The following is a 17582-nucleotide window of genomic DNA, read 5'->3' as shown; positions in this document are numbered from 1 at the left end:
CCAAGCTATTGCTGTTGTCTTCCAAAGAAGTGTTGTTGTTTGTGAAATATGTCTGTTAGCTTTTATTGCTTAGGCTTTTTTTGTACATAAACTGACACAGTGGACCAAAATAAGACGTTGCAAATCTGAGACCTCAAAATACAAATAATTTCTTAATCATCTGTGTGGGTGAGTACTGCGGTACTTCAGTGGTGGTCTGATCAGTTTTTTTTTTACTCCTATTTCTAATCTTAGATATTCAAGCTTGATGAGTTTCCAGTCACCTTGATTTGGGACTCAGCACTTTTCTGTCAACAGCTTAAAACAATACTGACTAGAGTGATGTAAGATTTGTGTGGGATGGAGGGAGATTTAGGTCTATAATGAAGAATGGTGGAGACCCTTATTTGGGAAGAAACCTTGCTGCTTGTTTGCTTAAGGGGTTGGTTAGGGCTTCACTGCAGTTGGAACTCAAACACTAGAAAAACTGCTATTGGCAGCGATGGTCGGTTGCATGCAAGAAGTAATGTGAAGGCCTGTTTATCCTGGCATTTTCCACTTAGCAGTTCTTCCGACTGTAAGCTCAGCCAGCAGGAAGAACTGAGAGCTTTGCCTGTAGAAATCAGGTGAGCTTCTTACGCTGTCCTGTGCAGGAAATTCTTGTGCGAGGTCGAGCTATGCTACAGGTACCTGCTCTCCCTTTGATGGCGAAGTTGGCAAAGTTTGGAGGTTGGTTTTGTTGAAGCCTGGTAGAATGAGTTCCGCCACTGCTTGCTCTCTGCTGGTCTGTCCTCTGCCTGGCTGCCAGCTATTAGTTGGTTTAGATTAGAAGAGGAAATTGCTGAACAAAGTTCCCTGCCTTAGGAGAAATATTGTAACACTAATCAGCTTTTAATTATATGTATCAGTTTCTCTATGGTTAACAGCAATTTTTTTTGTTCAGGGAACTGAAGTTATATTCTTCAGTTTGCACAGCAGAGCAGATCCTTACTTCTTAATGTTGGAGAATCTGCAGAACCACATACCTATTAAATGAAGGGGTTTAGCTGTGTGGATTATTTCATGGAACTAGTCTTTTTTTAAACGCTATTTGCATATCTTCGGAGAGAGTTCGTGATTGCAATCGGAACTTCTTGGAGGAGTTCCTGGCTCCATTTATAAAGGCCGTGTGCTGAGAAGGAGTTTCTCTCTGATACCTGTATCTGCGTTTATTTTTAAAACATGGTTGAGCACCTCTGAGTGAAATTGCTTCGTGCATAGAATTCATGCTGATGAAAAAACACATTTGTACTTGCCTTTGTGATAGGTTTTGAAATAGGTGGAATTTGGGCTGGACTGTTGGTTTTTCATCACCTGTCTTGAATTTAGGCCATGTACTCAAAAACCAGCACACTGATCTGTGGTCTGCAGCCACTGGGGGATCACACACTAGTTCTGAAAGGTTGTCAAAAGGTAGCTGTGAAAAGCAGTCCCGTTGTCAGCTGCTGGGAAGCGACTACAAACAATCCTCTAAGGTCTTCTCAGGGTGAACGGATTGGGATTTTTCCAATTTTTTCCCATTGTGGAGCTGTTTCCTTTCTGCCCACTTTGGGTTTTTCTTTCCAGAGAAGCTTCAGAGTGCTCTTAACAGTAGTCAAAGGAAGACTCTTGGTGCAGATGCAAATACTGGGTTTCCCCTGGGGCTGCCCTTCTTGCTCCTGAATGAGCTCCATGAATAGAGAATGTAACAAATTTGTAATGTACCTCTGACTTTGAAGTTGGGCTCTTCTTAATAAAATCCTCCAACGCTTCCAGCTCTTTGTGTGAACGCGTGTACTGATATGTAGATTGTGATACAAGGTCGAACCCTGCAACAGTGGCTGTGGGCGGGAGGATGTACCGCAGCAGGCATTAGCGGTGCCTGACTAGTTAGCGTAGCAGTGAAACCTGCCACCGAAACTGGATAAATACCTGTGCCGACTAGCCTTTGCTGAGCATTATTGCCATGGGTACGTTACTAGCTGTGCTCCAGGTAGCTGGTTTAGAGCTACTGCTGGATGCTCCTGCAGTTGCAGCGGTTTTGGAATAGGTATATGACTTGGATGTGTGTTTTTCAAAACTTAATTAGTTGCTGCTGCACGCTTTTTGTCTGACTCTCTTCCAAGCCTACCAAATTTCTCAGGGACTATAGATGATCCGTCTGGATTGTCATGCGGTGTGTTAACCACTGAGTAGCTAATTCTGGCTGAGTCTGCTCTGGGCAGGACAGAGCTTGACACTGGCTGGCGCCCCATTGCTGTAGCTGCCTCCCAGGTAGCATGGTGCTGTGGGTCCCAGAGAGGCTTGGCCTTTGGAGAGAAGCATGGGGGTGCTGGCAGGAGTGAGGAGAGCTATTTGGCTCACCTGGTGCAGTCTAGGCAGGACTTGCTCGCTGTGTGCCTCAGACCCGATGAATGTGTTTAAGTAGCCCTGGGGAAGAGCATCCTGAAAAAGGGCAGTATAAGGGTTTGTCTTGCATGTGTCAGTGTCAAAGTGCCTGTGTCAGCAGTGTTCCAGCACGAATCATTTGACATGTAAGGTGTTATTAAAATCAGTTTGGAAGCAGGTTTTGTGTGTGTGGGAGATGCTTGTTGCTTAGCAGGTGGAGGTGTTTTCCTTTCATTGCAAATCCTACACATCGGCTCTGACCACTTGCTAATCTCTCACACTGGTTTGCTGGTCAGTGTATTGACCTCCCTCACTCTGGAGTCTTCCCAATCAGGTAGTAATTGTGTGTGAGTGCTGCTGTTCACTGTGACTCCTCAGGGGCGAGTGTCTATCCCGGCTGGAATTGCTTCCACCTGGCTGCTTCCATCATGGATCTGGCAGTTACTGCCGTGGGAGGCTGAGTGCTAGCCGGGGCGTTGGTACCACACTCTGAACATAGCCACCTGAATGGGTATCTGTGGCAGAGATCTCAGCCTCCAGTGTGACCCTGGGTGTGTCAGAGGGAGACTTGGTTTTTTTTCTGAGTGTTTCAAGCTATTACTAGACTTTGAGAATAGATTTTCCCGGGCTGCCACTAAGGATCAAACTCTGCTCCCTCCCAGGATCTAACACGCATTCCCTGTGCTTGCTCACCAGTTTGCCTTTTATGCCATAAAGATGCAGCTTGTCATGCAAGAAGGCTGCATAATTCTGACTTAGCCCTCAGCAATGGACCTCAGTGCCATTACTGGGGGTGGGATGCTCACGCCCTCTGTCCTGCCCTGATATCCTGGGCTGCATCCCTGACTGACCCGCTGGGAAGCTGGAGCTCGCCTGGAACCACTGTGGTGGCCTTATGTAACTTAAGAGGAAGGAAGCTGTCGTAGGGAAAGTCACTTGTGTTAGATAACCCTTTTTTTTTTTTTGCTTTTTTTTTTTCTTCCCCCTGCAGCAGTAGGAGGGAGGCAGCACAGCACACTTGTGGAAACAGCCCACAAGCCTTTTAATACAACAAGCTGATATATTGCTTTGTACAGACTTGATAAGGTTGGGCAGCCGGAGGTGGGCAAAGGATTTCAAATAGTGTCTGTCACTAGAAATCTGCGTAGAGTATGTAGGCACCTTCTGGAAACAACAGGAAACCCGTTCCCATGGCCCTTCCTGGCACCGTCTTCCCTGCAGGGGATAAACTCGAAGAGTTCCCATGTTCATTAACTCTCCTCAGAACTCACCCTGGAAAGCACCTTCTTAGAGGTGCATTGCATGTCAGCTTGACTGGGTGCTGGCTGGCCTCTTGCCAGACCGATGAGCTACCAGCAAGAGCTGGATCCATCTGTCCAGCCATAGTGACTGCTGCTTCAGAGGGTCTCCTGTGGAGATGCCCAGGAGCTGCAGCTCTGTGGTGAGGCCGGTGCAGAATTGCAAAGTGACTTTTTAGCACCTCAGTTCTGCAATGCCAGCTACCCCAGCTCTGAAAAAACCTGTCTTCTCAAGGGTCTCTCCTAAATGAACTTAAAGAAGTTGCTGTACTTGATCAATGTGAACTAGGGGTAATTGTGCAAGCTCAGGGTTAAATGTCTTCTGCACTCACTGCCTGTTTCCTGAAGCCAGTGGGTCTAACTCCGACTTTACTACTAGCAACCTGATTACACTCATGCCTGAGGATTGAAATGCTTGTTGGTGTTTCCTCTGTGCTGCTAGATGGGGCTCTGAGAAGGGTGCTGGCCTTAAGTGGGATAATTACAATTAAGCCTTGCTGTTTGATCATTCCAGACCTTCCTTGCTAGGGCAAGGTATAGATCTCCACACGTGAAGCACAAACGCTGCCAGGAGTCACAGAGCAGTGGTAGTGGAGGGTGCTACAAGAGGCTGACGAGCAGGCTGGATGCTGAGAAAATATTTCTTGCCAAACTTGCCAGTGTTTGATATAAAGCAGCGGTACTTTTAATCAGGAAACAAAACTGAGGTGCTCAAACACTTTCTGTGCGGTGGTTGTGGTGTGTGTGATGATGATACACAAACCCCTAGGGCTAGTGAGGGAAGCACAGGCATGCCCTGTGACTGATAGAGTCAGAGTCTGAAGAGGCAATGCAGATGAGGGGAATTGGTGTGTAATAAGATGTTTGAATGAAGGGGGTCATCTTAGTTTGGATTTTCTTGTTTGGAGCAGTTGAGAGTATTTTACTTGACGAAAAAGTGAATTGGAGGCAGGAAACAGTTAAACAGCTGCTCATGCTATTCCATAAATGCTTGTGGTAGGTGGTTTGATGTCTTGTCTCTTCTTGCTTGCTTCTACCTGTATGTTTTATGATTGACAGGGCAAACAGCAAGCAAAACAGTCTAACACATTCGTTCCTTCAGTGGGGAGTTGACCTGCCTCTGCATGGGCAGACGTGATGGAGAGTGGCAGGAGGAGCGTGCTGGTGTGCACACCAGCCTGGTTCCTTGTGCCTTGTAATGGGAAGGGTGGCTCCAGGTTTTGATGATTGCTGCTTAATGTAGTCTGGCTGTGCTGCATTGACTTTTAAGTAATATTCTTCAAGGGAACCTGTTCTAATGTTGAAGCAGAGGCTGCAGTGATGCTTTTTACTCATTCTCAATTAATGCAGCTTTTTCAGGTTTTGGTAGTAATTTTTCTGAATCAATGGTTTTCTCCTCCGCTATTTTAACTGCTGTGTTTATGTTCAGAAGTATGGATTACTGTCCTCAAAACTTAGCCATTTCAAATTCTGCTTTGAGGAATAGTGTCAGGTTTTGTTGTTTGATTTTCTTTAATTGAGGTATGTGCCTCTGGACTGAATTAAGAGCTTGCAGTGTAGATAGAGCTATTGCTGTTTCACTAGTACAATTTTCCAATTTTCTTTGTGTTTTGTGGAAGCTTTAATATGATTTTCCAGGGGTTTTTATGCTTTAATGTTAAAAACATTGTAGTGTGTTGCACACATGCACTTTGCCTTCCTGTGCTTGAAGCTTTCTGGACATAATCCAACCTTTCTCCTCACTTTGTTTTTTTAGAAGTAACTTGAACATGCTAATTTCATTTTTGTACTAGCTATGTTTTAAAGCAGGTCTTTGTGCAGCCCCTTGCAGCACCTGTGGAGACTTCCCATTTGTCTTAGATAAACTAACTAACTTAAGAATCTTTCTGGTTTTAATGCAGGTTGGGGGGACCTGATCCTCTGGACTACGTTAGCATGTACAGAAACCTGGGAAACCCAGCGCTGAATGTTCCTGAGCACTGGCACTACGTCAGCTTTGGGTTAAGTGACTTGTATGGAGACAACAGAGTCCATGAGTAAGTGTTGTTTAAGTTCTGTTGCTGTGTGTTGCTTTTTGCATTGCATTTGGGTGAGCATAGGTAAAACCTGGTCCTACTGTTCATATTATTTGAACAGCTGGTTTTCTGCTGAGAATACCATAGACAGGGTCTCGCAAGGGGTGACGTGTGCCTGTTCTTGGATGTAAAAGAGTTACTACATTCCCCTCTGCAGGCTTTGAATGCACTGTGTTTCCTTGTTAGTGTTAAAAGTTGAGTGATTTTTTTTTTAACTGGTAGGGAAGCTTTTTTTAACTGAATGTCTTGTTGTGTTTTTCACTCTTGGTAGTCTGTTATGGTCATATGCTTAAATCCTGACCCCTCCCTGTGCATGTTAAATGCTTTCCTCTGGAAAACTGCTGTAAGGGCGTTTTTCCTATTGCTGGCACAGCAGTGTTGCTGTCAGCAGACTGCCACTCCAGTGGCTGCTGTATAAAGTGCCAATCTGTGTAACAGAAGCATAAAATTATAATTGTTTGACTGTCTTCTCTCCAATAATTCAATTATTATCTTAGCTTGCTGGTATGGATGTTCTTTAGCAGGCGTTTTGTATTAGACCAGGCAAGCGGCATGATCTAATCTTATTCTTGTCTTTTACTGACCTTGCTCCTTAACTCCAGGTAAAGTGCACAGCAGTAGCCAAACTATCCTGATCTTGGGGCTGTGAACATGGCCTTGTAACCAGCCAGAAATGGCAGGAGGTTTCTACTGTTGCTGTTTAGTGAAACTGGGCTGTTTCATAGTTGCAGGATAAATGTCCTTGATGAATGGTGCAGCAAAGGCCTCTGTTTGTTCACCCAAGCTTTTCTCTTTTGTTTGTTTTGGTTAAGATTCAGACAACAGTTTTTTCACTGAGCAGCTTCTCTTGTAACAGCAGCAGTCAGACAGTTTCTTTAACCTTACCCATGTCCTCAAGGCAGTTTTTCTTTTTTTTTTCCTCCTGTTTGTGGTTAAAGAACTGTTTTTCAGAAGACAAGTGTCTTAAGACTGGAGTTTTATAAAGGACCCTAGTGTCACAGAGATCTGCCTGGGACATTTAGCTAATACCTCTACTAGCTATAAACCCCACTCATTAGTTGCTGGCACAGGGGAAAAGTAGGGCAAGTGAAAGAAATGAAGTTAAAGGCTTCCTTCCCTCACTTCCACAAGAGACCCTCCCATGGACACGCAGGCCTTCGTGTGGTGCCTTTGTTCTCAGATCATGAGATTTCATCTTTGCCACTGAAAACTTGAGGTTGCCAAGATTCGGTGACCTGTGTTTGCCCACCTTGTTTTGCTGGAATTTAATGTCGGAGGGAGTAAATGCTGTGCTGACTTACTGTTTTCAGTGTCTTGTTAGCCTGAAGCTTTCCCACGGTGAGACTATTCTCTCTGCTCAGAATCTTTCCTGATGGTTTTGGGTGGGAGCATGGAGTGGACATGAGGGTCTCAGCTGAAGATATGAAGGGTGATGTCATTTTCTGAAGAAGCAAATTATGTAAGGACACAGATGCCTTGGCCCTAGCACATGCTCTATGTTCTCAGTCCCAAAAGCTGCTAGACAAAAAGTGGTGGTGTTCTGTAGTGGAAGGCTTGGGAGAGGAGGAGTGAAAGTATTACGCAGGTGGAATGTCACAACTTTAAATAACTTTCTGGTACAAGACGTCTGAACCCTTCATGCTGTCATATGGTTTGCTCTGGAAATTTGGATTGAGATCATGGATTGTGCCTTTTGCTGGTTACAGGGCACAGGAATGAAACCCCCCTGCAGACATAGGCTGCAGGCAATTTCCAAGGCCTGCAGAGAAAAGCAGGAGCAAAGTCTGTGCCATGCTGTGGGAGGTTTGAAGTCCCTGAGCGCCCTGCGGGTACTTGAGCCAGGGAGGAGGCTTAGAGAGCCGGTGTGCCTCGGCTGCCCTGGCACCACGCTGCCCAAGGCTGCTGCAGCTGGGAGCCCTCACTGCTGTGCGGCTTTGCAGACATTGGCAGCAATCTCTTGAGCACAGGCCTGCTCAGATCCATCAAAGTGATTTCCATGCTCAGGGTATGTGCGTGTGTTTCCCTTCTCTCCACGTGGCTGGAACAATGTTCCTGGCTCCATGGCAAGGTGTGCCTGTGTCACTCGCCCTGAGATGTTCAGCTGTCTGCAGTCTGTCACCTTTATTTTGACCTCATTCTTGGAGCTACAAAACTTAATACTATGTGTGCTGTTGAGAAGGCTGTCTCTGCCTTTATGGTAAGTAGTCTTAATATACAATTATGCATGTGGTGAAGCTGTCAGTGCCTACACATCTCTTAAACGCTGAACCTGAAGTTACCACCTGGTAGGTGAGCACTGTAGACAGGCAGAGAGTAGATTTTCAAAGGAGCTCGGCACCCACCAGCAATTCTCTCTCCCAACCACAGCTGGTGTTTGCAAACTACTCTCGGATAAACAACTGCCATGTGAACTGCACATCACCAGACCAGCACTGGGTGCTCATCGCAGGAATGTAGTGATTTTCCTGCGTGCTCCATTGGCTCTTGTTCTTCATCAGGAAATTTAATAAAGCCCTTATTTAAGAAAAAGGGTATCAGTCTGTTGCTTGAAGGACTGTGGGATTCTGCTGTCCGAGGTAAAGCATGCTGTGGGATGGTTGACGGGAGCACAGGGTGACAGAGGAGTTGTTTAAATCTTTGGAAATTTTCCTTTAAAGCTGGTGTGGCACTGAACTCTGCTGAAGTGCCCTGGCCTCTGGAGATAGGGTTGGTTTGTGGGGTGTTTTGTTTCCCAGCTCTCTCTGCAAAGAGTGCAGAGCTAGATCTCCTTGTATCAGCCGGCAGAGGTCCCAGATTAGGGATGTGCTTCCATAACCTTGCTGTCCTTCATCCTTTAGAAAGGGAAGGATAGTACACCGCCAAAGGCTTTTTTAATCCCCCAGCTTGACTTTGGGTAATGCATAGCTTTTCTTGTGGACCTCTTTTGGGTTCGCAGTGCAATTATAATGCAGTATTAAATGAAAAGGACTTTCTGATTTTTTTTTTTTGACTGAACTGGCTGAATTGGAGGCCCCTGTATTTTTATTTATAATGGAATAGCAAACAGATGTAGCAAGTAATGTGAAAATGTTGACTTTAATTTATATTTTTTAATAAGAACCTGAAAAGTCTGAAGTGGAGCTTTCCCTGTGCCTCCTTGTTGACAGATTTATTTTCAGTTAAAGCAGCACTATTTCCTGCTCTGCTTAAATATCAGCTATACTCTGCGTACGGAACTGGTCTGGTTTTAAGAGTCCACAGAATAAGATGGAAGAAATCTAAGAATTTCAAATGGGGAAACCTTTTTCATTTAAAACCACTCAGTGTTTCATGGTATAATGGCAACCATGACACCAGCTGTGCTGGGCTGATCGCTCTAAAAGTCCTAAATCATGACGTCATGACAGCGTTAGGGAACCGCAGGCCTTTCAGTGGGATTTCACGCCAAGCTGCTTGCATGGAAATAAGTCTCTCCAGTCAAACATGTTGCACAACTTGAGTGGCAGCAAAAATCCTTCCAGGATGTTTTTGCAAAGTTATTCCCTGTTTTTAACTTTTTCTATCTACTTTAAAATCAAAACCGATGTGTAACTTCTTGAATCTATTCAGCAGGGTTAATGTTTTTTTTGACTGTTCTTGCTTTCTGAAAAGACTGCGCTGCAGTGGCGACTGCGTGTGTAGCATGTGAGCCCGCTGGCAGGGAGCATCTGGCCAGTGCAGTTGTGAGAGAGGAGACAGGTCCTGCACCCTTCTCTACCACTTGCTGGCAGCTACCGCCCCACAGCAAAGTCAGCAGCAAGGAACGTGTCCCTGTGTGTCTGCACAAAGCACGGTGCCTCAGCTGGCAACTGCGGATTTGTGCTCCAATGCCAGACTGTCAGCAGGGCCAGGGCACAGGCACCTGATCCTTCCTGTGGTTTCCAGACATGATGGTGACTTCTGCTTACGTGGAGAATGGGCATCTGAGGAAAACAGTGTCAGCAACCATAGCTGGAGTCGGATTCCATCAGTGGTAATGACAGCTTCAGCTACTGTGGTGTCACAGCATGCTCCAGCCCGGGATTGTGCTGGCACAGGGGCTTGTAGGGATGTCCAGAGAGCTAGGAGGTGATGGGTGTTTTCACCAGACTAACTTCTGTCTCCAATTCGCTGTAAGGCCAAGGCTGATCTGCCAGTTAAATATTGCTGTACTTTGAGGGCTCACTCTTTTTGTTTAAAAAGTGCATGGAAAATGAGAACCAAGATGCGATAGAATTCCTGAAAACACTGAGTAGCCTTATTTGTATTAAAATTGCAAGGTTGTAATTCAGAGCCACAATAGAAAGGAAAGCTTAAGTTATGGCTAGGTTAAGAGATAAGATTTGTATTTGTGGCCTTCCCACATCCTGAGAAGAAACATGCCAACTGTGTTTTGATGTTTAGCTTTTTATGTAAATTCCAATAATTGAGTTTCCTGATCTACGCAAACTTCATATTGACAAGGGTGGTGCTTGGGGGTTTTTTTTATTTATTTCCTGGCAGCTAGCCAGGAGCCGAAGCACAGCATCCCATTTGCATAAAACCAAAGAGATTACAGCTGCCTTCATCTCTAATACAGATGCAGGGTACCACCCGCGGAGACAACAGGTTCCAACTTGCTGTGGTCCTTTTGATTTGCGCTACTTACCATTTGGATCGGGAGGGAGCGGTGCATGCCGGGATAACGTGTTGTCTCTGTGGGTGGTGCCTCCCTATTAAAGGTGAGGGTAAGCACGAGTCTTTCAAGATCTCCAGTCCAGCTTGTGTTCTGCTTGCTTGTATAGATCCTCTGAATGACCTTAACTTGTAAAAGGGCAAGGATGCTTGTTAGAGCCGGGAGGAAGAAAAAGGAGCGCAAAACTGGATCAGGTAACAAATGCAAGGCTTGCAGAGGGGTGGATGTTTTCTGGAAGGCTTTTTCCGAGTATGAAAGGAGTTTGAAAAGTGTATTTAGAAAATAGCCTGAAAAAGTTGGAACGAGCGCTCTCTTTCTTTGGAGTGTGTGCTGGCTTCTCCTTTGAGCCTGCATGAATGTGGGATGGAGTGGTGCTGACAGCTGTCACTTTAGTGGCCTCTCAGTTCTGTAGCCTTTCATAAATTTAAAAGCTCACTGCCCTCAGCTTGCCAGCCTTTAGCCTTAAATTTTGGTATTTAATGGGTCCCCAAGTGCTTTATAAACCACATGCCTAAAGCACCGCTGAAATATTACACCAAACTCCAAGGTGACAGTGAATGCTTTTAAAATGGTGGAGACTGACTCTGCCCCTCTTTGTTTTTGTGAAAATGCAATAAAATAAAGGCCCTTTGGGAAGACGGTGAATTAGAGGGGGGTGGTGTTAGTTGTGGATCCATATTTCAGATAAGATTTTGAAACAACTTTTATAGACTTCAGTGTGTCTGCCTTGGAGAGATGAAAGATCAAATCAGTTTAGTTTAGGAGTCAAGCCTGAAGTTCAAGGAAAATTATTAAAAACCCACCTTTCTTCCACCTTTCACAGTGTCCAGTTTCTTTCAAGTGTGGGATTGAAGCATACTTCATACAGAGGAACCTGAGGACTTTCTTAAATAATAGTATAGACATGCAAATTCTCTGCTCATCCTCATTTTGTTTCACTAGGCTATGAGTCCTAAAGTCAAAGGACACCTGCTGTGGCAGGTCTGGCAGCTTGGTAGCACATGGAACAGGGAAGTAAGGTTGAGTTTTGGGGACATATCCTCAAGCTGAGGATCAGGAAATAGTGGTTCTACTCCTGGGTCAGACTTTTGTGAGGCGTGACTGTGATGGGTTGGCTGTGGGTAGCAGCCACCACAGCAATGAAATTCTGGAGATTTACAGTCACCTTGAGGAGCTTCTTCCAGGTCTCCATACCTTCCTGCTTCATGTTGCCATGGCTTCATCTGTGGGAATTGAGCTCTAGCCAGCGCACTGAAGAAATGTTTCTTCTGTCTACTGTTGCTGTTCTGTCTACTGTTAGCATCTGCCCCAGCTAAAGGGAATGACATGGAAGAGGACATTGGGAAACATCAGTTTAGGAAGCAGGTACAAGAGCTAAGACTTGGAGGAGAGAGAGTCCAAGATGGGCACCAAACTCTCAACTTCCTTTTCCTTCCTAGGTCTCTTGTTTGTCTATTGGAGACTGACCCCAAATGTAATGCTTATTTTTCTAGTTGGTCATTTTTCTGAGACAGAGAGAAGAGCCCACTTCATGGCAGAGTGGGAAGGGAGAGACCACAGAATTAGGGAGTTCTGTGGCAAAAAAGTATTTTCTTTTAATGATAGCTCATTTGAGAACCCATCAGAGTTGAAATGAGCAGTTTAGTTGCAGGGGGCCAATAAGATCTGGATTTTTTAACTGGATTTGTCTTGTGGTTGGATTTTTTCATGTCTATAAAGATAGGAGTTTAGTCTAAGCTTTTCCCAAAATGAGGGTACTTTTAACAGGGTTCACCTGTGTGGATTCTCTGGTGTCTAGAAATACAGTTGTGCTTCTACTGAAAACTGTCTGCTGGTAGTGCCTGTGGATTCTTTTCTTCTGTCTGGCTGTTTCTGCCTACTTTAGAAATGTGGTATTTTGGAGACCACTTTTCCCTTGAAGGACAAGGGTCCTTGGTGGGGTTACAGCGTCCATGGATAAGGGAAGGGCAACTGATGTAATCTACCTGGACTTGTGCAAGGCATTTGACACTGTCCCACACTATATCCTTGTCTCTAAATTGGAGAGACATGGATTTGATGGATGGACCACACGGTGGATAAGGAATTGGCTGGATGGTCGTGCTCAAAGAGTTGTGGTCAACGGCTCAATGTCCAAGTGGAGAACAGTGACGAGTGGTGCTCCTCAGGAGTCGCTACTGGGACCGGCACTATTCAACAACTTTGTTGGCGACATGGACAGTGGGATCAAGTGCCTATAGGCTGGGTGAGGAATGGATTGAAAGCAGCCCCGAGGAGAAGGACTTGGGGGTATTGATTGATGAGAAGCTCAACATGAGCCAGCAGTGTGCGCTTGCAGCCCAGAAAGCCAACCATGTCCTGGCCAAAAGAGGCGTGACCAGCAGGTCAAGGGAGGTGATCCTGCCCCTCTACTCCACTCTTGTGAGACCCCACCTGGAGTACTGCGTCCAGCTCTGGGGGCCCCAGTACAGGAGAGACTTTGAGCTGTTGGAGCGAGTCCAGAGGAGGGCCACGAAGCTGATTAGAGGGCTGGAGCACCTCTCCTATGAGGACAGGCTGAGAGAGTTGGGATTGTTCAGCCTGGAGAAAAGGCGGCTCTGGGGAGATCTAATTGCGGCTTACCAGTACCTGAAGGGGCCTACAGGAAAGATGGTGAGGGACTGTTTATCAGGGAGTATAGTGACAGGACAAGGGGTAATGAGTTTAAGCTGAAGGAGGGTTGATTTAGATTAGATGTTAGAAAGAAATTCTTTACTGTGAGGGTGGTGGGGCACTGGAACAGGTTGCCCAGAGAGGCTGTGGATGCCCCATCCCTGGAAGTGTTTAAGACCAGGTTGGATGAGGCTTTGGGCAATGTGGTCTAGTGAAGGGTGTCCCTGCCTGCCGCAGGGGGGTTGGAACTAGATGATCTTTGAGGTCCCTTCCAACCCAAACCATTCTATGATTCTGTGACTTGACTGAATTTGACCAATGAGTTCAAAAATTGTGGGTACATTTTACAGAAGCAGATACACGTGTGTGGTCATGTAAGGTTCATTTCCCTGTTTCCCAGGCAAAAAAACAGTTGAACCAAGCATCAAGCCTATTTACGCGCCTCATTGACGGCATCCCTCCAATGACTAAGGCAATGCACCAGGACTAAGACTTGTGTTTCCCTGCTGGAGGCAGACCTCCCTTGAAGCTGTGGTCACCATGGGCAAATCTTTTTCTCTCTCCTCACAGGCAGAGTGCACTTGGCTTACAAGTGTCATTTGTTGGAGGTAGTTAGCACCGTTAATAATATGAAAGATGTAGGCCACCTACAGAGAGAAGTCCACTTTGTGCTGCACTGTATCTGTGTTTGCGTGCGGAGGTTGTGGGACGAGAGCATGCTTGAACTGTGCTAGACTTGGAAATTTTTTTTGAAGCATTGAAGGAAATTCGTTTAACGTTTACAGCACAGTAGTTGAATTTACAAGAAGGACTGTTTTCAATAAAAAAAGGAAAAAGATTGGAAGTAGGTTTATAGCTGAGCGTTACTGAAGGCAAGCCCTGCATCCTATTCAGTAGCGCATCTGCACGTGCGTTCCAGTAAGACGATCCTCTTGCTGCCATGCAGGGGAAGGGGCACGGTGTTCAAACTGGATGATTTCTTTTAGTCAGCAAAACTTCGACATTTATGAACTTGGCATATGGGAGGAGAGTTGGCCTGAGACAGGGCTTCCTTACTCTCATCTCCCAGCTGGGTTAGTGTTGAATGACACGGGAGAGCTTCCAGGCTCCCTCTGCTCTCCCAGTGAGTTCAGCCTGCCGGGAAGAGGAGGAACTGGGGATCAAAGTTGGGTCTTCTAGTGAAAGATTGTTTTATTTGATAAAGATCTGTTTAGGATGTTCTAAAAAGCAAGAATTAAAAGATAGTGGGCTTTCTTTTTTCAGTAGGACATGAAGGTAAAAGCACTTTTTTAGCTGTGTGGCCATTCTGACTGTGAGATCAAAGAAGGGTTGACTTTTTTTTATCCCTTTGCTTGCTGGAATAATAATACTAACAAAATGAATGTTTGAAGAGATGCATCTGAATGTTGTTATTCGGACCTAATCCCCTTTTTTCCCAAATGCAGATTTAGCATTGGGAACATGCCTTCCAGACTAGTACTTGAATAGTCTGTGTTTCTTGATAGAACAGTGGTTACAACTGGTAACCACAAATTACCATAGGTAATAAAATTACCAATTTTATTTGAAAAATTTGAGCTATTGGTATTTCTCTCTCCTAAGCTGGAAACTCCATAGCAATTACCAAACTCAACTGCCTCTGTACTGTCATCTCAATTTTGAATCGAAGCCCAATAGGCAGTGACACCAGGCTAACAAAAGAGGGCTGCAAATCTTTGGTGGTCTCCCATTCAGATGGTATTCCCTTCCTTGGACAAAAGGGTGGCTAGGGCTCCTGAGTGCCACTCTGCCTCCAGGGATGGTAAACAAGAAACAGATCATCTGGTGGGAGGCATTTTTTGATCAGATGACAAAGCTGGATAGATGGGATACCACCTGACAAATGGCTGAAGTTTAAAGGAAGATTTTGCAAGGGATCTTAACAACAAAAAGCAAAAAAAAAAAAAAAAAAAAGGCCAGAAAACTGGGTTTTTGCGGGATGTAAACAGGGTGGCCGGAGGTGAAGGGGGACTTGGCCATTCTTGGGGAGCTCTGATTTAAGCCCAGAGGGTAGAGACAAGGGAAGGAGGGAAGAGTGCACAGATGGCTCATTGTTTTGTCTAGCTCAGCATTCTTGCACTGCTGAAGTGAAGGGTGATTGTTTTAAAATCCCTTTTGCAGAGAGAGCTGTTTGCTTTTCAGCTATCCCTCATCCCTGAAGAGGCAAACTGTAAACTGGGGGGGCTAGTATTTAACACCCATTTGTCTTGGAGGGTCAGTGCTCTGTCCAAGGGGCCCAGGGCAGTGGCTGGGCTGCGAGGCATCACTCCTGTAGGGGAATGGGGGAAAGAGCGTGCGACTGGGAAATGCGCTGCAGCAGCCGGGGAGAAGGCGAGAACAAAAGGATGCATATGGAGGGCTGATGCAGAGCAGTGTTTGGCTTGGGGAGCTTTACCAAAGCTATGAAATGTGGCATAAACCTGGCACGTAACCTTACCTGCAGTGATATCAGATGTACAGTATAGTTTTCTTACAGCATTTCTTCTTTTTTTTTTGGTAGCAAATAATTTGTTAGCAAAGAGAAATACTGCCATTTCTATACTATTATTCTTTCTACTGCTCCAGTTGCACTGGCATAGCTCCTTCCCTTCCTCCCCTGTGAATTGTTGTGGCCTTTCTGGAGCAGGGGCCTTTTTTGGCATAGTCGACAAAAATAAACCATAAAGGCGGCTTTTGTTATGAATAAGGCTCAACAGGGGAATTTTACCAGTAGAACTACAGCAATATAATTATACTGGTAGACTAGTTACAGTAAATTTCCTCATGAAGACAAGCCTTAAGTTGACATTTCCTAGCTAAGTTGAATCCATATGTATAACTTTATTACGCAAAAATAATATGTCTCTGGGCCTTGAATTCTTTTTTACCCAGAAGAGTAACATTAAGCAGAAAAGCAAAGAATTTAGTGTTCAGAGATGGATGGGGGACTTCTATAACAGAGCCGCTGTGATGAGCTGTACGCTGAACTCTGTGTTTTACTGGGTAGGTTATTCCTCCTAAAGTGATGATGGAATGTGAGGAGCGCGTTTGTGCTTACTGCACTAAAAAGTAAGTGGTACTGAAATATGCTGTTAGCCAACATCTCTCTCCCAATTTTACTCCTCTTTGTAAGAGAAGCTGAGCCATTTTGCAGTTTCCATTACTGGTTTGGTTGAGATGCAAACCTGGTTTGCTACTATTAAAATCTATAAGATTTATTTTATCCTTTTGGATTTTGTCTTACAATGGATGGAGTCCATGTGACATTCACAAGCCAGGTGTTTATAGATCAAAAATATCAGCCTCTGATTCCTACCTCTGAAAGTTTCCAACACTTCAAAGGAATGATAGTCTTGTAGGAGAAGCTTAACACTTAAAGGCAGGTCAAAAAAAAAAATGTAGTAGACTTTTCATTGCAGCTGTCTCATGTTTCCCTTTTGGGCATCTTTCGCCAGCAGTTTGGTGCTTTCTTTTCTCTGGAATTACAGCTCAAATTCGAAGGGCCTTTCCCTACTTGTTTAATTGGTTAAGATCTCTTATGGTGCTCATCGGTATGGTTTTGAATGCACCCTTTCAATGAAATGAGACTACGTAACAGCTCAGCAAGTAGGGAAGTACCATCTTGATTTCCACAGCCAGTGAAGTGAAATATCAGGGATTGAATCCCAGATCCAGCAGGATACTTGGGTGCATAAGCCCCAATTGAACTCTGTTGGAGTTCAGGCTCCTAAAAGCTCCTAAATACCTTTTATGCCTCAAGCTCATTTATTGCGTAGCTGAGAACTTAATTACATGAGTCCTAAAAATGTGCTCGAGGGTGTGCTAAAGTCCTTTCTTGAATGATTTTTTTTTAAACTATGTTCTTTAGCCAGCAGGAAAGTAATGGGACACACCAGTGTTTATATTCTACGTAACATGTTGGATCCCTGATCCTTGCCTGAGACTTGTAGGCAATACTGAAAAAACCCTAACTGTAGCTGTCAGCGTAGCTTCTGGTTTTGGGTTTTTCTCTTATTCTTTCCACCCTCCCATACTGCTTTTGAAAGCCGCTTTTGTTATGCGAATGGGTTCCTCCCAGCAGCTGCAGAACTTTCCACAGTAGGAGCTAGGAAGGAGCCAGCAGACACTGCAAGGAAACTCAGTGCCCTTTTCCCAGCTGCTCACCAAGCACAGCAATACTGTCCTTCCCTGCCACGCTGGCTCGAACTGGCCCTTCGCTGATGTTCTCTTGCCTGATGAGGTTGCAGCTCAGCCATTACGTGAAGTTTTTTGAGATGTGTTACCACTCTCTGCAGGCTATGCAAAGACCAGTGTATTGGAGCTAAGGATTCAGTCCGAATATGAAATGGCATCTGGGTGCAGATAAAGGGTTGTGTTCCCTAGTGCATTGTATAGTGCAGTGCCTGCGTGCTGTTTGCAGAATCACCTCCAGCTCAGGCCAGATGAGAGTGCTGTTCTGATGAACCTTGTAGAAATGGAGGA

The 17582-nt window shown here is 45.1% G+C and overlaps 1 protein-coding gene across 2 annotated transcripts in view; it reads left to right on the top strand.

Moving 5' to 3' along the window:
* Positions 1-17582, top strand: part of SUFU (SUFU negative regulator of hedgehog signaling) — a 99727-nt gene that overhangs the window by 1457 nt on the left and 80688 nt on the right. For both annotated transcript variants that reach the window (XM_054831434.1, XM_054831432.1), the window contains exon 2: positions 5585-5719. In XM_054831434.1, coding sequence (XP_054687409.1) covers positions 5585-5719 — 135 coding nt within the window. The remainder of the gene's footprint in view (positions 1-5584; positions 5720-17582) is intronic.

This window comes from Grus americana, chromosome 7 (assembly GCF_028858705.1).
Source record: "Grus americana isolate bGruAme1 chromosome 7, bGruAme1.mat, whole genome shotgun sequence".
NCBI classification, from domain to species: domain Eukaryota; kingdom Metazoa; phylum Chordata; class Aves; order Gruiformes; family Gruidae; genus Grus; species Grus americana.
The sequence above is the reverse complement of the archived record's forward strand: the minus strand, read 5'-3'. Positions and strand labels throughout refer to the sequence as shown.